The sequence below is a fragment of the Physeter macrocephalus genome, chromosome 12 (assembly GCF_002837175.3).
Source record: "Physeter macrocephalus isolate SW-GA chromosome 12, ASM283717v5, whole genome shotgun sequence".
NCBI classification, from domain to species: domain Eukaryota; kingdom Metazoa; phylum Chordata; class Mammalia; order Artiodactyla; family Physeteridae; genus Physeter; species Physeter macrocephalus.
Genome location: NC_041225.1, coordinates 43,328,166 through 43,349,701, shown reverse-complemented (window position 1 = coordinate 43,349,701; position 21,536 = coordinate 43,328,166). Strand labels below are relative to the sequence as shown.

Sequence of the window (21,536 nt, the reverse complement as noted above, 5' to 3'; positions counted from 1 at the left end):
GAAGAAGAAGATATAACAATTATAAATATATATGCACCCAACACAGGAGCACCTCAATACATAAGGCAACTGCTAACAGCTATAAAAGAGGAAATCGACAGTAACACAATAATTGTGGGGGACTTTAACACCTCACTTACACCAATGGACAGATCATCCAAAATGAAAGTAAATATGGAAAAAAAAAAAAAAGAACAGGGCTTCCCCGGTGGCGCAGTGGTTGCGCGTCCGCCTGCCGATGCAGGGGAAGGCCCGTGAGCCATGGCCGCTGGGCCTGCGCGTCCGGAGCCTGTGCTCCGCAACGGGAGAGGCCACAACAGAGGGAGGCCCGCATACCACAAAAAAAAAAAAAAAAAGAACAGCAATGAAATTTTAAACTGTTTTCAGTGATCATGTTACTATTAATAATTGTATTCTGAAACAATTATATGAATATAGCATAGATTAAATCAAATAAACAAGTATACTAAGATCATTAGAAGCCATGATTTTCAGGAAAAATATATATAAACTCAAAGGAGTTACGTTAAAACCCTATAATCCTAAATTTGACTTGGAAATATCAGTTGAAACTCCTGATGTTTCTTTTTAAAAAATAGTTATTTCCTAGCTCTGTCCACTAAGAAGGACTAGAAACAAAAGCCATAGCAATCAGGCATCCCTTGTGTACAGATTTTGGTCTCTAAATGCCATTTTCCAATAATAGGAATGAGGCTCCTTTGAGAAATGACTGAATCCAGATTTGAGCAGGAAATGTACAAGATGAGCCTGAAACATCTTGCCATACCAAAAAGCAAGGACCCACTGGCCAAAAATGAGACAAGTTGAGCCTCAAAAACAATAATAACTGTAATGGGTTGAAACTCCTCAGCTATGCTGAAGTCTATGATTTATAATGTCACTTTTTTTAAAAAAATTTTTTTATTTTTTTATTTTTTGCGGTATGCGGGCCTCTCACTGCTGTGGCCTCTCCCGCCGCGGAGCACAGGCTCCGGACGCGCAGGCCCGGTGGCCATGGCTCACGGGCCCAGCCGCTCCGCGGCATGTGGGATCTTCCCAGACCGGGGCACGAACCCGTGTCCCCTGCATCGGCAGGCGGACTCTCAACCACTGCGCCACTAGGGAAGCCCTCTAATGTTACTTTTTAAAAAAAAAATCATAAGTCATCTTTGGAAGATGCCAGGAAATCAAATCATTATTTTGAAGCTTGGTAAATACTGTTTATCTGTTTGGGTTTTTTTGGTACAAGCTATTGCTCACAGTAACCAAATATTAGTTGCTGAAAGAAAGGAAGGCCCTAATGAAATAATCTAGGCCCTTGCTACTCCAAGTGTGATCCATGGACTATCAGCACTGGCTTCACCTGAAAGCATGTTAGAAATTCAGAGTTTCATGCCCCAATTCAGACCTACTGAATCAGAATACATAGTTTAACAAGATCCCCAGGTGACACCTATGCACAATAAAGCTGGAGAAAACTGACCTACAGAATGATCATCAATGGCTACTGAGCAATCAGGTGAAAAACCTAATGGGGGGAACTTCGTAATGAAGTGAGCCACCTGGCAATACCTGAATGCAGGATGTCTTACAACACGAAATGAGACTCAACCAGACATTATGTCTCTCCTGATGTGACACAATAAGACTGCCCAGGGGTTAACTGTTGAAGTAGAATGACGGGCATACAGAGGTTCATTATATTATTCTCTATACTTTTATATGTTTTTTCCACTTTCCTATTTATTTATTCTTAATTGTGGTAAATAATACATAACATAAAATTTACCATCTTAACCATTTTTAGTGTACAGTTCAGTGGCATTAAGTACATTCACATTTTTGAGCAAACATCACCTGCATCCATTACCAGAACTCTTTTCATCTTGCAAAACTGAAACACTATACCCATTGAACACTAACTCCCCATTTCCCTCTTCCTCCAGCCCCTGGCAACCACCATTCTACTTTCTGTCTCTATGAATTTGACAACTCTAGGTACCTCATATAAGTGGACATATAAGTGTCCTTTTGTGACTGGTTATTTCATTTAGCATAATGTCTTCAAAGTTGAACCATGTTGGGACTTCCCTGGTGATCCAGTGGGTAAGCCTCCACACTCCCAATGCAGGGGGCCCAGGTTCAATCCCTGGTCGGTGAACTAGATCCCGCATGTGTGCCACAACTAAGAGTCTGCATGCCACTACTAAGAGTCCACATGCTGCAACTAAAGACCCCATGTGCTGCAACTAAGACCCGGTGCAGCCTAAATAAAAAAAAAAAAAAAAAAAAAAAAAACCCTGAGACTTAAAAAAAAGGTTTAACCATCTTGTACTATGTGTCAAAATGTTCTTCCTTTTTAATGCTGAATAATATTCCATTGAATGTATATACCACATTTTGTTTATTCATTCATTATTGATGGACACTTGAATTGTTTCCACTTTTTGGCTATTGTGAATAATGCTGCTACGAACATTGGTATACAAATAGCTATTTGAGTGCCTACTTTCAATTATTCGGGGTTTATACCCAGAGGAGGAATTGCTGCATCATAGGGTAATTCTATTTTAAATATTTTGAGGAACTGTGATACTGTCTTCCATAACAGCTGCACCATTTTATATTCCCACCAGTAGTGCACAGGAGTTCCCCACATCCTTGCCAACACTTGTTATTATCTGGTTTTTTATAATTGCCATCCTAATGAGTGTGAAGTGGTATCTCATTGCAGTTTTGATTTGCATTTCTCTAATGATTAGTGATGTTGACCATCTTCCCATGTGCTTATTGGCCATTTGTATATCTATCTTCTTTGGAGAAATGTCTATTCAAGTACTTTGCCCATTTTTCAATTGGGTTGTCTTGGGGGTTTTTTGCTGTTGAGATGTCGGAGTTCTATATATGTTTTGGGTGTTAACCCCTTATCAGATGTATCATTTGCAGATATTTTCTCCCATGGGTTGCCTTTTTATTCTGTAGATGTGTTCTTTAATGCACAAAGTTTTAATATTGCTGTAATCCTGTTTACCTATTTTTTCTTTTGTTGCCTGTGCTTTTGTTTCATATCCAAGAAATCATTGCCAAATTGAAAGTCATGAGCTTTTCCTTTATGTTTCCTTCTAAGAGTTTTATAATTTTAGCTCTAACAGTCAGTCTTTGATCCATTTTGAGTTAATTTTTTGTGTATACTGTAAAGTAAGGGTCCAACTTCATTCTTTTGCATTATATATGTTTGAATATTTCTATTTCAAAGTTTTAAAAAAATGTTTCTTTAAGTTATTAAAAAGTGTTCTCTACTTATATTGCCCAACCTCCCATACCTCATCATTTTATCCCATCACCTTGCACAGTGTTTATCAAACAGTGGGCATTCAATTATTATCTGTGAATAAAATGGATGAATATTTAAAGTAAGAAAGGAAGGGAGGGAGGGAGGAAGGGGGAAGGAGGAAGGGAGGGAGGGGGAGAAACAGATTGGAAATATTGTACATATTCTAGCCCATGCTAATGGCCTAGTTCTCTGAGCAGGTCTACCCTGAGAACAGTTCCTTACCCACATAGTGCTCAGACCTGCAGAGGCCAGACTCCATCCTTAGCAGACTAAACATCACAAACTCCTTGAGATTTGAGAATCATTCTTGGTATCCTAACGTAAATCATTCTTGGGTCAAAGTAAAAGGGCTGGGTGGAAAAGGGGCTGTTTTTCGCCTCCCTGGCCTACAGAAAAGAGGGGGTAATTACAGCAGAGATGCAGCTGTCCCCACTTCTCCCATGGATTTTCTCTTCTTAAAATGCTGGCGCTTCCCTCCCTGGCCTCTTTCAATGGCTCAGACTCTTCGATATCCCAAATAAATCTGAAATCATTCATTCAGTCAACAAATCTCAATTGAACACTTATGTGATAGGCACAGGGGATACTGAGATGACTAGGATACTCTAGAGATCCACAGTCTGGTCAGGAAGAAAGTCAGACAATAGAGTGCTACAAGTGTTATTAAGAGATGTATTATGATAGAATAGAGGAGAGGAGGCCTCACTCTTCTTGAGGAGCCTTTTTGTATCCATTATCTATTGCTGCATAACAAACAACACCCAAATATTAATGGCTTAAAACAATAATAATTTTACTTGCAACCAATTTTGTAGGTCAATAATTTGGTCTGCGATTAGCCAGGAAGTTTCTCTGCTGATCTCACAGTAGGTCATTCATGTAGGTTCAACTGGAAAATCATCTGGGGCTATTTGGTCCAGGAGAACTCAGTTCAGACAGCTTGTCTCTGCTCCATGAAGTCTCATGCTCTGGTAGAGTAGCTCAAGAAGTTTCTTTACATGACAGTGAAAAAGTTTCCAGTAGCAAGAGAGGGCAAGTTCAACATATAAGCGCCTCCCCACCTTTTTTTTTTTGGTCACACTGCGTGGCTTGCAGGATCTTAGTTCCCGCTGGGGAATTCCCTATAAGCACTTTTCATTGTTCCATTGGCCAAAGCAAGTCACATGGTCAAACCCAAATCAGTGTGCTAGGGGACTACCCATAGGCTGTGATTACAGGGAAATAGGGTTCAGTGGGACCATTCACCATTCCTCAATTTTTTAAATTAATTTTAAAGGCTTATTTAATTTCTTTTACATAACTCTACATATAAAATGCTTAAAAGTTATATACTTTTTTTCTCTTTTCCTTTTTTATTGCTCCTTACCTCCCATGACATCACCCTCTTCCAGATAACCCCAAACAACTTACATATAAAGATAATGATATATATAAAAAGATTCCATATCTTTTTCCATGCTCATGTAACTCATATGTGTGTGTGTGTGTGTGTGCCACAATGTTTCTCTCATTAAACAAATGTTTCGTGTAAATCCCTCTGTGACAACTGCTATAACTCTTGGTCATTTTTCAAATGGATGCACAGTATTCATCATTTATTCAGCCATTCCCCTAGTGTTGGGATCTATTTTGTTTCTAGATTTCTGGCACTGTGATCAATGCTTCAATAAACACATCTCTCTGTCTGTCCTTACATATTGGTGTTTTTTATTTCTATGGAACACCTCAGAAGTAAGTACTATATTGTCATTTTACCATCATTACAATATTTTCTGACATCTGGTAATATGTCTTCCTTACTATTGTTTTTCATATATTTCTTGGCCATTTGGGGGAATTTATTCTTCCACATACTCTAAGATTTTATACAATTTTAAAAGACCCGGGGGAATTCCCTGGTGGCCCAGTGGTTAAGAATCTGCCTGCCAATGCAGGGGACACAGGTTTGAGCCCTGGTCTGGGAAGATCCCACATGCCACGGAGCAACTAAGCCCGTGCACCAAAACTACTGAGCCTGCGCTCTAGAGCCAGTGCTCCACAACAAGAAGCCACCGCAATGAGAAGCCCACGCACCGCAACAAAGAGTAGCCCCCGCTCGCTGCAACTAGAGAAAGCCCGCGCAGCAACGAAGACCCAATGCAGCCAAAAATAAATATATAAATTTATAAAAAGACCCGGGCTTCCCTGGTGGCGCAGTGGTTAAGAATCTGCCTGCCAATGCAAGAGACACGGGTTCGAGCCCTGCTCAGGGAAGATCCCACATGCCACGGAGCAACTAAGCCCGTGAGCCACAACTACTGAGCCTTCGCTCTAGAGCCCATGAACCACAACTACTGAGCCCGCGAGCCACAACTACTGAAGCCCGGGCGCCTAGAGCCCGTGCTCTGCAACAAGAGAAGCCACCGCAATGAGAAGCCCGCGCACCACAACAAAGAGTAGCCCCTACTAGCCGCAACTAGAGAAAAGCCCGCGCACAGCAACAAAGACCCAGGGCAGCCAAAAATAAAAATAAATAATTTTTAAAATTAAAAAATAAAAAGACCCTGTTGGCATTATAACTAAATTAACAATGCATGTATATATTAATCTGGTAGATTTGACAATTTTATGTACTGTCTTCTTATCCAGTAGCATGATAATTTTTCTACTTGTTCAGATATTGTTTTCTGTTCTCCAATATAGTTTTATAGTCTTCTATATATAATTCCTATGCCTTTCTTAAAGTTAACTTCCTTAAATAAGTTAAACTGGGCTTCCCTGGTGGTGCAGTGGTTGAGAGTCCGCCTGCCAATGCAGGGGACACGGGTTCGTGCCCTGGTCCGGGAAGATCCCACATGCCGCAGAGCGGCTGGGCCCGTGAGCCATGGCTGCTGAGCCTGCGCGTCCGGAGCCTGTGCTCCACAACAGGAGAGGCCACAACAGTGAGAGGCCCGCATGCCACAAAAAAAAAAAAATTTTTTTTTAAATAAGTTAAACTTATTCCTAAGCCTTTTACAGCTTGTGCTGCTATTGTAAAAGGGATATTTCTCCCATTTTTTTCCCTAAGTGCTTAGCTGGACAATAAAGCTATTGATTTTGGTGTACGTATCTTGCATCCAGACATCCTAACAAATTATCTCATTAATGTTAGTTTTATTTTGTTTACTGGCATCCCTTAGGTTTTCTAGGTCTACGCTCATATCAACAGCAAAAAGAGATAGTCTTATCACTTTCCAGTGTTTATATCAGTTACTTCCCTTTGTTTGTGTATTAGTGCATTTATTAAAACTTCCCAAGTAATGTTAAATAATAATGTCAATAGTAGGCATTCCTATCTACTTCCTGATTTTAACTGCAATGGTTTTAGTGTTTTTCCATTTAGGATAGTACTTGCTGTGGGTTTTTGGTAAACAATACACTATTCTTTTTATTCTTCTTTTGTTCAGGGTTTTTGTAACAAATGGCTTCTAGGTTTAATCAATGCATTTTTAGCTTCTATTGATTGGCTCATATGATGCTGTATCCTTTTTCTTTTTTTTTTAAAGATAAGTTATCAGGGGTTTCCCTGGTGGTGCAGTGGTTAAGATCCGCCTGCCAAGGCAGAGGACACAGGTTCGAGCCCTGGTCCAGGAAGATCCCACATGCCGCAGAGCAACGAAGCCCACTACTGAGCCCTCGTGCCACAACTACTGAAGCCCATGCGCCTAGAGCCTGTGCTCTTCAACGAGAAGCCACCGCAATGAGAAGCCTGTGCACCACAACAAAGAGTAGCCCCCGCTCACCGCAACTAGAGAAAGCCCCTGCACAGCAACGAAGAACCAACGCAGTCAAAAACAAATAAATAAAATAAACAAAAATTTATTTTAAAAAATAAAGATAAGTATCCGATTTTTTTTGTTTTTTTTGGCTGTGTTGGGTCTTCGTTGCTGCACACGGGTTTTCTCTAGTTGCAGCGAGCGGGGGCTACTCTTCGTTGTGGTGCATGGGCTTCTCATTGCGTGGCTTCTCTTGTTGCGGAGCACGGGTTGTAGGCGTGCGGGCTTCAGTAGTTGCGGCACGTGGGCTCTAGGGCACGTGGGCTTCAGTAGTTGTGGTGTGCAGGCTCAGTAGTTGTGGTTCACGGACTTAGCTGCTCCATGGCACGTGGGATCTTCCCGGACCAGGGATCGAACCCGTGTCCCCTGCATTCACAGGTAGATTCTTAACCACTGCACCACCAGGGAAGTACCTTTTTTTTTTTGGCTACGCCATGTGACATATGAGATTTTAGTTCCCTGACCAGGGATCAAACCCATGTCCCCTGCAGTGGAAGCGTGGAGCCCTAACCACTGGACCACCAGGGAATTCCCGATGCTTTCTCCTTTAACTTGTTGATGTTAGAGTTGTATTGACAGATTCCTAATATTGATTTTATGTGTATACTCATAGTGTATTATTCTTTTGATAAATTGCTAAATTCCATTTGCTAAATTTTTAAAGAAATATTTGTCTTTATTAATCAACTTTTGCTACAAAAATAAGCCATCTCAAAGTTTATAACAACAAATCTTTATTTCTCGCTCAGTTACGGCTATGCTGTGCCCTGTTAGGCTCTCCTGGACTTGGCCCCAGACAGTAGGTTGGGTTTAGGTCTGCTCTGTGTTTCTCATTCTGGGACAAGTTGAAGGAGAGAATACCCGTGGACGGCAGGAGGGAAAGAAGGCTGATGGAAAATGACCATGTCCTTGTCACTTGTGCCCCATCCCATTGGCCAAAGCAAGTCACAGGGCCAAGTCCAACATCAATGGGGGGAGGTGAAAACACCCCTCCCACTGGGAGGAGTAATTTTGCTAGAAAATCTTTCATTTTCCCTCGAATTTTAAATTTTTTGCCATAAAGTTATATGCAATTTGAATTAATTCTTCTTTAAATCACTCCTATATCTGTAGTTATATCTCCTTTCTTATTCCTAATCTTTCAGACTTTCTCTCTCACTTATTCCCTAAGTCCAACTCACAATAGATTTCATCTATGTTATCGGTTTCTATAAAGAATTAACTCTGGATTTATTCATCTTTTCTACTTTTTTGTTTGTTTTCTATTTTACTAATGTCAGCTCTTATTTTTATTCTTTTTCCAGTTTATTTTTATTTTGTGTTACTAATTTCTTAAATGAGTATTGCTAATTTCTTAAATGAGTATCTAGTTCCTTCAATTTTCATGTTAATACTGAACAGATTAAAGGTTATTCTTTTTGTTTATTTCTATATAGTTTGTAATTCTCCACCTTTTCCTTTTAATTTCCCTGTAGTATCCACTTTGTTCCAAGGGCTATCTTAGAACGTATTTCTTCCAAATAGTTAAGGAATTTCTGGGGCAGTCAAAGTATCCTCTTTTTTTTTTTTTTTTTTTGTGGTACGCAGGCCTCTCACTGTTGTGGCCTCTCCCGTTGCGGAGCACAGGCTCCGGACACGCAGGCTCAGCGGCCATGGCTCACGGGCCCAGCCGCTCCGTGGCATGTGGGATCTTCCCGGACCGGGGCATGAACCCATGTCCCCTGCATCGGCAGGCGGATTCTCAACCACTGCGCCACCAAGGAAGCCCCAAGGTATCCTCTTTTTGTCATTTATTTCTAATTGTATTGACATGTGGTTGAGAAAATATGGCCTGTAATGTTCTTGCTTTCTAAAATTTGTTAAGGTTTTTCTTCGATGACAAGTACTTGATTAATTTTGTAAATGTTCCGTGGACCTAAAATGCATATACTCGGGGACTTTCCTGGTGGCTGAGTGGTTAAGAATCCGCCTGCCAATGCAGGGGACATGGGTTCAAGCCCTGGTCGGGGAAGATCCCACATGCCACAGAGCAACTAAGCCTGTGCGCCACAACTACTGAGCCTGCACTCTAGAGCCTGCGAGCCACAACTACGGAGCCCATGTGCCACAACTACTGAAGCCCGTGTGCCTAGAGCCCGTGCTCCGCAAAAAGAGAAGCCACCGCAATGAGAAGCCCACATACGACAATGAAGAATAGCCTCCGCTCGCCGCAACTAGAGAAAAGCCTGCACGCAGCAACAAAGACCCAATGCAGCCAAAAATAAATAAATAAATTTTTTAAAAAATAAAATAAAATAAAATGCATATACTCTATTTGTAAAGATTATTAAATCAAGTTATTCAATTCTCCTGTGTAATTAATTTTTTTCCATTATATCACTCAAATTATGAGAGGATGTACTGAAGTCTTCCACTATGACTACATTTTTATCCATTTATCTTTGAATTTCTAATTTAGCTTTGTTGTTTTATGCATTCAGCCTTATAATTGTTATATCTTCACCACAGATCTCAATTTTTAAAGTCACCTGGCAATCTCGGACTCATAATAGGATAATCCATCGGTTTAAATTTATTATAAAAATTGCTGAGAGTCCCTGGTGGCCTAGTGGTTAGGATTCCAGGCTTTCACTGCCATGGTCCAGGTTCAATCCCTGTTCGGGAAACTGAGATCCCGCAAGCCGCACAGCCAAAAAAGGAAAAAAAAATTGCTATGCTTGATTTTATTTATTTATTTTTTAAAGTCTTCATTGCATTTGTTACAATATTCCTTCTGTTTTATGTTTTGGTTTTTTGGTTGGGAGGCATGTGGAATCTTAGCTCCCGGACCAGGGATTGAACCTGCACCCCCTGCACTGGAAGGCAAAGTCTCAACCACTGGACCGCCAGGGAAGTCCCTAGCAACCCCTGCACTGGAAGGCAAAGTCTCAACCACTGGACCGCCAGGGAAGTCCCTAGCAACCCCTGCACTGGAAGGCAAAGTCTCAACCACTGGACCGCCAGGGAAGTCCCTAGCAACCCCTGCACTGGAAGGCAAAGTCTCAACCACTGGACCGCCAGGGAAGTCCCTAGCAACCCCTGCACTGGAAGGCAAAGTCTCAACCACTGGACCGCCAGGGAAGTCCCTAGCAACCCCTGCACTGGAAGGCAAAGTCTCAACCACTGGACCGCCAGGGAAGTCCCTATTTTTTCATTTTATTATTAAACATTTTTATTTTCTGCTTTTCCTTCCTTTACCGGCTCTGTGTGTGTGTGTGTGTGTGTGTGTGTGTGTGTGTGTGTGTGGTATGCGGGCCTCCCTCTGCCGTGGCCTCTCCCGTTGCGGAGCACAGGCTCCAGACGCGCAGGCTCAGCGGCCATGGCCCACGGGCCCAGCCGCCCCGCGGCATGCGGGATCCTCCCAGACCGGGGCGCGAACCCGGTTCCCCTGCATCGGCAGGCGGACGCGCAACCACTGCGCCACCAGGGAAGCCCCCCTTTACCGGCTTTTTTAGGTGGTTATCATTTCCATTTTTCCCCCTTGCTAACTTTGAAGTTCTCTTGTCCATTTCCCAACTTTCGTAATCAGATACATTCCTACTGAATATAATCTATTTCCCCTTAAGATTGAATCTCCTCCTCCCTTGTTCGTTTTCCCCACCAAGGCATTCACCAATGAGATAAGGTCTTTAGCATCTTCAACTCCTCATTTTGTGGAGATAGTTTAGTACAGTTAGTGCTTGATTATTATTTAGAATTGCCCTCAAAGTAATTTCTTACATTTTAAAAATTCTTACTTAGCACTTATACATTCCCCATCTATCCTTATCCATTCAGATTTTTTTTAATCACATCAGTTTAATTCTACATATTTTGCAAAGTTTGTTGTTTACAACTGTTTCCTCTCTATCTGTCTCTTGTTCTAGGACATTTATTATTTGATTAGAGCCTTTACTTAAGTATTGACAGGTGGATCTGGGTGATGTGTTTCTGAATTCTTGCATATTCTCAAATATATTTTTTTGCCCTGAAAAATGCAAAAATTGTCTCTCTTTGCTGGGTATAGGATTAGTGGGTCGCAGCCCCTTTCATCTAGTCAATAGATGCTTTCTTCTAGCTTCTAGATTACAGATAGAAACTTGATGCCATTTTGATTTTTAAACTCTTGTAGGTAACTTATTCTTTTGACTTGAAAATTTGTAGGAATTTTACGAAATATAGGTATGTGCTTTTTTTTTTTCTTATCAACCCATCCTTTAACTCAGTGAACCATTTCAATTTGTAGAATCTGATACAGTTTAGGAATTTTTTATTTTATTACTTGTTTAACTATTGAATCTTCTTCATTCTTCCTCCTCCTTCTGAAATTCCTATTATTCTCATGGCACAGTCTCCTGAATTTATTCTTCAAAGCTCTTACCCTTTTATGAATTTCCATCTCTTTAGGCTTTTGCTCTGTTGCCAGAGATATTTCTTGACCTTAATCTTCTAAACCACTAATTCAGCTCTCAACAATGGCAATCTCCTTTAAAGCATCATCTACTGAATTGTTTAACTGGGAAATCTTTTTTTTTTTAATTCTATAAATATTTTTGTAGTACTCCTGAATCTTCTCAACTGCTTTTCTTTTTAATTCAAGTTTTTGTTTCTTCCAGTTGCTCTGTTTTGCTGGGCATATATACAATTCATTCCAACAGATCTTTACTGGCAGCTGGCTCCCATTAGATGAGTTATTTTCTGATTGCTGGAACACCCTAAACTACTACGACAGCCCCACAGATGGTGAAAGCGGAAGCGGTCTCTACGTTTGTAGGCTGAGGGTATATAAAATGTCAAGAAGACCACTTGCTCTTTTGACTCCCTGTCAAAAGACAGGGAGGGCCCAGCCATTAAGCTAGAGACTTGGCATACACTCTTTTTTTTTTTTTTTTTTTTAACACCTTTATTGGAGTATAACTGTTTTACAATAGTGTGTTAGTTTCTCCTTTACAACAAAGTGAATCAGTTATACATATACATATGTTTCCATATCTCTTCCCTCTTGCGCCCCCCTCCCTCCCACCCTCCCTATCCCACCCCTCTCATGGTCACAAAGCACAGAGGTGATCTCCCTGTGCTATGCGGCAGCTTCCCACTAGCTATCTAATTTACATTTGGTAGTGCATATATGGGGTCAGGTTTTTAAATTTAGATATAAGAAAGTTCAATATTCTATAAATAAGAATATCTTAAGTACTCATGAACATAACAAGAAGTATAATGTAGTGTCCAATTAATTGATTAGTAGTAAGGTCCTCTGTTCCCTTAAGAAACTATAATATAGTTAATTAAAGGAGATAACCAGAAAATACAAGTTAATGGTTCCTGAAATACATTGTCAATGGTTTCTGCCTACTGGCTTTAAGAACAACTGTTTATATCTAATATTCAACAAAATATTTTGCATCAAAATAATTATCTTACTTGTAACAAAAGCAGCTGGAGAAGATGATCATAGCAATTATGCAGACAGCCATAGAAATGAGCAAAGCCAGCCATCGAATGCTGCCATCGAAAAATGGACCTGATAATGGAAGTAAACAATGAAAAAGACATATTACCTTTCGATCACATCTTAAAAGGAAAAAATAACTTGTAGTGTTGAACTCTAGAAAGCTTGCTTATTGTTAAAACCAGAGAAAATATTTCACTGAGAATCATGATTGCACCTCCATACTGTTCTCCATAGTGGCTGTATCAATTTACATTATTCCCACCAGCAGTGCAAGAGGGTTCCCTTTTCTCCACACCCTCTCCAGCATTTATTGTTTCTAGAGTTTTTGATGATGGCCAATCTGACCGGTGTGAGATGATATCTCATTGTCGTTTTGATTTGCATTTCTCTAATGATTAATGATGTTGAGCATTCTTTCATGTGTTTGTTGGCGATCTGTATATCTTCTTTGGAGAAATGTCTATTTAGTTCTTCTGCCCATTTTTGGATTGGGTTGTTTGTTTTTTTGTTATTGAGCTGCAAGAGTTGCTTATAAATTTTGGATATTAGTCCTTTGTCAGTTGCTTCGTTTGCAAATATTTTCTCCCATTCTGAGGGTTGTCTTTTGGTCTTGTTTATGGTATCCTTTGCTGTGCAAAAGCTTTTAAGTTTCATTAGGTCCCATTTGTTTATTTTTGTTTTTATTTCCATTTCTCTAGGAGATGGGTCAAAAAGGATCTTGCTGTGATTTATGTCATAGAGTGTTCTGCCTATGTTTTCCTCTAAGAGTTTGATAGTGTCTGGCCTTACATTTAGGTCTTTAACCCATTTTGAGTTTATTCTTGTGTGTGGTGTTAGGGAGTGTTCTAATTTCATACTTTTACATGTAGCTGTCCAGTTTTCCCAGCACCACTTATTGAAGAGGCTGTCTTTTCTCCACTGTATATCCTTCCCTCCTTTATCAAAGATAAGGTGACCATATGTGTGTGGGTTTATCTCTGGGCTTTCTATCCTGTTCCATTGATCTATATTTCTGTTTTTGTTTGGCATACACTCTTAAGAGATAGTCACCTTCCTATAAATCTCTACAAGTCAAGCTTTTTCCCAGGGTCCATTGTTTTCCATTCCTTGTCCAGAAACTCTGACATTATTCTTCAAATTTGGTTCTTACCCAGACCAAAGAGGAAAGGGTGGGGGAGAAAATGTCCTCTGGAGAATCCTCAGAGAAGATGCATAAGCAGGGCCCTGAAGAATGAGTAGGTTTTCTCTTGAAAGGAGAGAGAGAGTGCCAGACTACTGAGTTTGGATCTTATCCTTTAATTACCAGGGAGCCAGCAGCAGAAGTTTCCTGCCCTCCCTGGGACATGGTCCCTCTGAGACACTAGAGTCTACCCACAAAAGCAGCAAGAAATACCCACCACAAAGTTTCCAGAAAAGGCCTCATATAGACCTTCTCCCTGAATACACTGTTCAGCTTCTTCTGTCCCTTTTCTTGCAATGATGGCTTTGACATAGATGGCTAGAGGAGGGACAGCAGCTGACAGGCATTTCTGGAAAACAGGCCTTATAAAAATATATAATTTGGGTAACCTTGCAAGAGGTGTACTCAGTAGAGGGATGTAAATAAAGAGAGAAAGAAGGTTTTGTAATTGATAGGAGAGACTGTTGCCCCAGGCAGCCTTTCTTTCTACTACAGAGCCCTGGACAAGGACCAGGAGATATGAGTTTGATTCCTGGCTCTGACACTCATCAGCTATATGCCACTTGAAACCAAATTAATCTTGCTACATCTCAGTTCCTTTTTAGTAAAGTGTTATGAAGATCAAATAAGAGAAGAGGTGGTAAATTATAAAGCACTGCGGGGTGGGGGGAAGCTACCTATCTTGTTTTTACACAGGTGCACATACGTGTGTATTCTTCCAACCCAGTGGTTTTTGACTAGAAGTAATTTTGCCCCCCAGGGGATATCTGGCAATGCCGATACATTTTTTTATTGTCACAACTAGATAGGGGTGTTGTTGGTATCTAGTGGGTGGAGACCAGGGATGCTGCTAAACATCCCAAGCTGCACAGGACAGTCTTTCACAACAAAAAAAATTTAGTCCAAAATGTCAATTGAGGCAAGGTTGAGAAATCCTGATGTAGCCTATTTATACAGCTTTTAACCAGGCTAAATTGCCTCACTGGGCAGGGTCTTCCAGGGGCCGCTCCCTCATCCCCAGGAAAGACTGGAGGAACCGCAGAAGTGACAAGAATCCCGGGACTGTTTTACCTTCCCTTTGTCCCTGATGCTCCTCTTTTTTCTCAGCAGCACCCTGCTTGCCCACCCTACTGGGACGCCTGCCCACAAGAAGGGCAGGAAGCCAGACTTAAAGCGCAAATGGGCTAAAAACCTGGCGTGACTGGGAAATGGACCGATCGCCTGCCAAGAGTTCGCGTCTTGCTGCCTAGAGAGAGGAAAGTTTTCTCATAGTGAGGGCTGGAACAGCATTTCACGCCAAACCAAGAGAAAGACTAGATTCCAGAGGCTCAAAGTTAGAGAAAATCTGTTTTGCCGCCACTAGCTTTGCATTTTAACGGGAAAGGAGGAGAAGGAAGAAGGGGAGGGTCAGCCCCACCACTTGCACTACCCAGAGTCCAGCCGTCCATTGTGGTGGTGGCCGAGGCAGCGCCACTGCTCCAGGATTCTGCTCCGAGGACTCGCAGGGGGCGCAGGACCGCGCCGCGCCGCGTCACCAGAGCAGCAGAGGCGCCCACCCGGAGCAAATAAGTAACTTTCACGGGCTCCAGTGACCCGGGCTGGCGGGAGATTCCAACTCGGAGGAAGTGAAACTCGCTTGACGCTCTTCAGTGTCTTCCTGCTCCGGCGCAGCCAACCCGCACGTCCATCCTCTCTGCACCTCGTCCCAGTCTGTGTCCTCCGCGTGGGGTTGCTCCGGAGTCTGCAAGGGGCCCCGCGGGAAGGAGCTCAGGGGGCGGGGGCCGGACGGACCGAGGGAGGCCGCTGGCCAGCAGGGGTCGCTGCGCCCCTCAAAGAACCTCGGTCTACCCTGTGTCCTCAGAGAACATGTTAGCTGTGCACTTTGATAAGCCAGGAGGACCAGAAAACCTTTACTTGAAGGAAGTGGCCAAGCCAAGCCCAGCCCAGGGGAGGGTGAAGTCCTCCTGAAGGTGGCAGACAGCGCCCTGAACCGGGCGGACTTACTCCAGGTACCAAGGGGTCTGGCAGCGGCTGGAACTGGGCGGGACTCCAGGTTCTTCAATAAACATTCACCAGATGAAGGAAAGACCTAGGGCACTACCATTAATGCTCATCATGATGTGCGTGCTGGGGGTTCTGAAACTAGAACCACTTAGCCTCCGTTGTTTACACAAAATACAGGGGTGTTTGCACAGCAGAGTCCACCCTGCATCAAACCATTGTCTGCTCAGGTTTCCAAATAAGGAGACTGGAACTACCATTTGTTGAGCGTGTGTGTGTGTGCGAGTGTTAGACCTTGCTCTCTCTCCTTTACTCCTCAGGCAGCCCTGTTCACAATTTGTATTCGACAGATAAAGAAACTGAGGGTCAGAGAGGTTCAGCAATGAGCCCAAGGCCACACACTAATTTATTTTTTTTGGCTGCGTTGGGTCTTCGTTGCTGCGCTCAGGTTTTCTCTAGTTGCGGCCAGTGGGGGCTACTCTTAGTGGCGGTGCGCGGGCTTCTCATTGCGGTGGCTTCTCTTATTGTGGAGCACAGGCTCTAGACACACGGGCTTCAGTAGTTGTGGCTCGCAGGCTTTAGAGAGCAGGCTCAGTAGTTGTGGTGCATGGGCTTAGCTGCTCCGCAGCATGTGGGATCTTCCCAGACCAGGGCTCGAACCCGTATCCCCTGCATTGGCAGGTGGATTCTTAACCACTGCGCCACCAGGGAAGCCCCCCCAAGGCCACACACTAGTAACCAGGGGAACTGTGACTCAAACTGAAGTCTTTGTCTTAAGGCTCCAAAGTCTGTATTCTTTCCACTCTGAGGGTCCCAGAGCTGGCAGGGGGCAGTACTCTAAGAATTTTCTTCTGACTTATTTTTGAAGCACTAAACTAAGCCAGCTGCATTTTTTGAATTAAGAAATGTACACCAGAATCACAGGGGGCACTTAATTCAAAATAAATAGGACCAGGACACAGTGTACTTTGAAAAAGCTCCTCAAATGGTTCAGATGCACATTTCTAGTTCAGTCTCTCTGGTCTCAAGCGTCTGGTTGGAGGCTTCTGAGGACTGTGTTGAGCGAGTACAGAGCCTGGCACTTGCTATATGAGAACTATCATTAAGGAGTCCACAGTTTGGTTTGCAAGGCAGAAACAGAGACACAGATGTAGAGAACAAATGTATGGACACCAAGGGGGGAAAGCTGGGGGGGGGTCGGGGGTGGTGGTGGGATGAATTGGGAGATTGGGGTTGACATGTATACACTAATATGTATAAAATAGATAACTAATAAGAATCTGCTGTATAAAAAAAATTAAATTAAAGTGAAAAGAAAAGGAGTCCACGGTTTTATTCCCAGTCTTGCTATTAATTTGCTTTGCCACCTTGGATGAGGCATTTCCCTGCCCAGGTCTCAGTTTCTTCATTTGTAAAACAAGGGGTTTAGATGAGAGAAATAGCTAAGGACTCTACCAGTTAGACATCCACTGATTATGGGACCTACAGTCTCTTATTTGCATGAAACAAATCACCTCTCCTCTCTTTTTTCTTGAATTAAAAAACCTAACTTTACCCTGAACTTTGTCTTGAAAAAAAAAGGGGCTTTGGGAAGAGGGCCAGGGATGGTGACACACAGACTTCTGATCATGTTTACTACTTAGTGCACCCTTTCTCTGCAGAGACAAGGCCAGTATGCCCCACCCTCAGGAGCCAGCAACATTTGGGGACTCGAGGCATCTGGACACGTGGCAGAGCAGGGGCCTGGCTGCCAGGGACACTGGAAGGCTGGGGACCCAGCCATGGTTCTGCTGCCTAGCGGGGGCCAGGCCCAGAATGTCACTGTCCCTGAAGGGCTCCTCATGCCCATCCCGGCAGGACTGACCATGCCCCAGGCTGCCACCATCCCAGAGGCCTGGCTCACCACCTCCCAGCTGTTACATCTCTTGGGTAAGGACCACCCCACCCTATCTCATGCTCACTCCATACAGCACGGTTCAATTTCTTCATGACTCAGCCACCTCAGAACCCAGCAGTCCTGCAGGGCAGCTTTGATCTGGCCACTAAGCCACACCCAACCCCAGCACCTCAGCCTACTATACCATCAGTAGTATCAGGTCCTCATACTGTGCAGCAATATTGAGGCTGAAAATCATGGTTATCATACAGAAAACCTGGAAAGCACTGGATGAAAGGCCTATGCACATCTTCACACTGTAAGCCCAGCAGTAGTCCCAGCTTCTCAGTCACGCTAAGCTTCTCTCTGGGAGCCCTAGCACAGCAGGAGACATTCAATCAACTCTTTATTTCCTCCCCAATCCCACTGAGGCCAGCAAAGAGCTTACATGAGGGTCCCTGGCTTTGGGGAACTCAGTGTAACTGGCAAGACAACCACAGTGTTTGGAAGGGTGGCCCTGTCTCTAACTACAACAGAAGCTCAAGATGGGAAAAGTTGATGTGGGCAAAGGTGGTCCGAGAAGGCTTTCTGGAACAGAAGGCCTTGAAGGATGGTAGAGCTGTGGTGGACAGATGGCATACCAAGGTGTCCTAAGAGGGTCAAGGTGAGATTAGCTGCTTCACTCAGAAGTGAAGGATGACAACTGTAATTTATGAAAGGTGAGACTGGGACTAGATTGTGGTGGGCTTGAATGGCAGGCTATTTGGACTTGACACGAAAACCAATCAAGAACCACTTGACATTTTGAGAAGAAAGTGACATAATGAAAGCTCCATTTCAGGAGAAGCCTGGTGGCTGTGTGTAGTGCCTGGATTTTTGAGACCAGCTAGAGGCCAGTTTCAGATTGAAGAGGGGCTGGCTTCAGGTAGTGACAGTGGGAATGGTGGTTATTCTTACTCATTCAGGGATAGGTCCGAGATATGTTTTGGTATTATTTCATAGGTAAAACATAGATTATGGATGTGGCTGCTAATAACTGTTTCCAAAAGTTGTTCCCCACTTTGACCAGAGGCAGTAAGACAAAAAGTCAATATGTTCTCTCAAAACAGCCAGAGATTTGACATTTGGTGGTCCCAGGGCCAGGTGATCATGGTAGAATAAGCCTATGTGGAGAATGTGTAGCAGTTGCAAAGCAAAGAAAATGGTTCCTGTACTTTCTGTCGCAGGAAATGTTCAGGCTGGAGACTCTGTGCTAATCCATGCAGGAGCAAGTGGTGTGGGCACCGCTGCCATCCAACTTACCCAGATGGCTGGAGCTGTTCCTCTGGTCACAGCTGGCTCCCAGCACAAGCTTCAAATGGCAGAAAAGCTCGGAGCAGCTGCTGGATTCAATTACAAAGAAGAGGATTTTTCTGAAGCAACACTGAAATTCAGCAAAGGTAAATAAAGCTTCTGCAATTCAGCAGGAGTTTCAGAGATGATTAAACAAAATCCTCACCAGCCTCAGAGTTGCCTCTGGATCTGCCTTCCCTCTGCTAAAAGCACAACAACTGCCCAGGCCAAATTCTAGTACCCTGGTGTTGACCGCTGGAGACAGGCAGGCAGTATTTAGGACTAAGATGATTTTCCTGTGCATTCTTGTAATGTACTTTTTAAAAAGATTTATTTTATTTTAAGTTATTTTATTTTTTTTTAATTTATTTTATTTTTGGCTGCGTTGGGTCTTTGTTGCTGCGCGCGGGCTTTTCTCTAGTTGTGGCGAGCAGGGGCTGCTCTTCGTTGCGGTGTGTGGGCTTCTCACTGCGGTGGCCTCTCCCGTTGCGAAGCACGGGCTCTAGGCGCGTGGGCTTCACTAGTTGTGGCACGTGGGCTCAGTAGTTGTGGCATGCGGGCTCTAGAGCGCAGGCTCAGTAGCTGGCACAGGCTTAGTTGCTCCACGGCATGTGGGATCCTCCCAGACCAGGGCTTGAACCCGTGTCCCCTGCATTGGCAGGCGGACTCTTAACCACTGCGCCACCAGGGAAGCCCTCATACACTCTTTAGAAAGTGGATAATCACACAGAGTTGGCCTGGAATTATTCAGGACCTCTTTTTCCCAACCAACCACTCTGCAGTGAATTAACAGGAGACATGGAGCAGAAACCAGTTTGGAGCTGGTCAGAGTAGGCTTGGGTAGGTAGCTCCCTAAATGGGTGAGTAGATGTGTATGCCTCTATATTCTGAAACTGAATCTGCATATATTTGGCTCATCCCCTTCCACTGTTCCACATGAGTCAAAAAGGAGAGATGAAAACAAAGCTAGCAAAGACATGATTCAGGCAACCCAGCTCAGACACTTGATAACTTAGATATGGACTAGCCTGTCCTGTAGCCTGGGGTGGATCTCCCCTGTTCCCCTGGGTGCCAGTGGGTTCTCTACTTACATGGAGGTCAGAGGAAATACCAGATCATGGTGCTGCCCCATTTCCCTCCTGCTGTGGCAGGGATCATAAAATATGAACTATATCACACATGTATAATAGAGTTCAGCCAACTAAACTCCATTTACAACCATGTTTCTATAAGCAATATTTTCAGTTCCAACCTATAGATTTACTGCTTACACTTGTATTTATTTATACCCATATTTCCACAAATATACCATGTAATCTTATTTTACACCAAGCTTTCTGTGTCTGACTAGCATCACATATCTGTGTTTCATGTGAAAGGAGTCAACCTTATTCTAGACTGCATAGGCGGCTCCTACTGAGAGAAAAATGTCAACTGCTTGGCTCTTGATGGTCGCTGGGTTCTCTATGGTCTGATGGGAGGTGCTGATATCAGTGGGCCTCTGTTTTCAAAGCTACTTTTTAAAAGAGGAAGTCTGATCACCAGTCTGCTAAGATCTAGGGACAAAAAGGTGAGTGATGGGTGAAAAGAAAACGTGATTTAACTATTATCCATAAAAGTGTGATTCATTCACATAATCCTGAGAAAGTAAGATCATATATTAAGTTAGAGAGCCTATGTATTAATAGAAACCTGCCCCTCTGTGGATAAATAGGTAACCTAATTTCACAGAACTAATTAAAATTGGTTGATAAAGGCCTCAACATCTTGGAAAGAGGGTAATGTATTATGTAAACTTTATAACAATGAACAAAACATTGACCATATTAGGAAATACTACTAATAGTTCCAAGACTTTGTTTTCAAAGGCAGAACTGTTCTCAGTGTGCTAAGAAAGCCTCTTAGGTAAGTAAGGTTAGTAAGCTTCTACCTTTAACAGGTTATACATTCATGAAATCTTTTCTGTGTGGCATTCCAGCAGGTGCCAGCTTTGGGAGTTTCGTAACAGGGTTTCACAACTGCTGGGGGGATAGCAGAGGTTAAGCATCCCTTTTGAATTGAGCCTATATTAAGTCCTGTCTGTGGCTGCCTCCTGCTTGAAGTCTTTATTTAAAAACAGCCCTTCAGGGGCTTCCCTGGTGGCGCAGTGGTTGAGAGTCCGCCTGCCGATGCAGGGGACACGGGTTCGTGCCCCGGTCCGGGAAAATCCCACATGCCGCGGAGCGGCTAGGCCCGTGAGCCATGGCCGCTGAGCCTGCGCGTCCGGAGCCTGTGCTCCGCAACGGGAGAGGCCACGGCGGTGAGAGGCCCGCGTACCGCAACAACAACAAAAAAAACCGCCCTTCAGCTTTCAGTGACACTAATATTTTCTCCAAGCTTTGGTCTTTATCTGGGACAGAACAGAGCTTACAAATCTAGGGACATGCACATACATGCTGGTAGTGAAGGGCTTACATACCCTTGTGTGACTTTTCAGATGTGTACAAGTTTCAGAGAAAGCAGAAAGACTAAGCAGGGTGGGGAGTGGCAAGGTAAGGCCTCTGTCC

General features: G+C 43.3%; 1 protein-coding gene across 1 annotated transcript in view; it reads right to left on the bottom strand.

The window, feature by feature from the left end:
* The window catches only part of FAM228B (family with sequence similarity 228 member B), a 106,387-nt gene that overhangs the window by 60,684 nt on the left and 24,167 nt on the right, over positions 1-21,536 (bottom strand). The window contains exon 5 of the mRNA XM_055089064.1: positions 18,961-19,040. Within this exon, the coding sequence (XP_054945039.1) occupies positions 18,961-19,040 (80 nt within the window). The remainder of the gene's footprint in view (positions 1-18,960; positions 19,041-21,536) is intronic.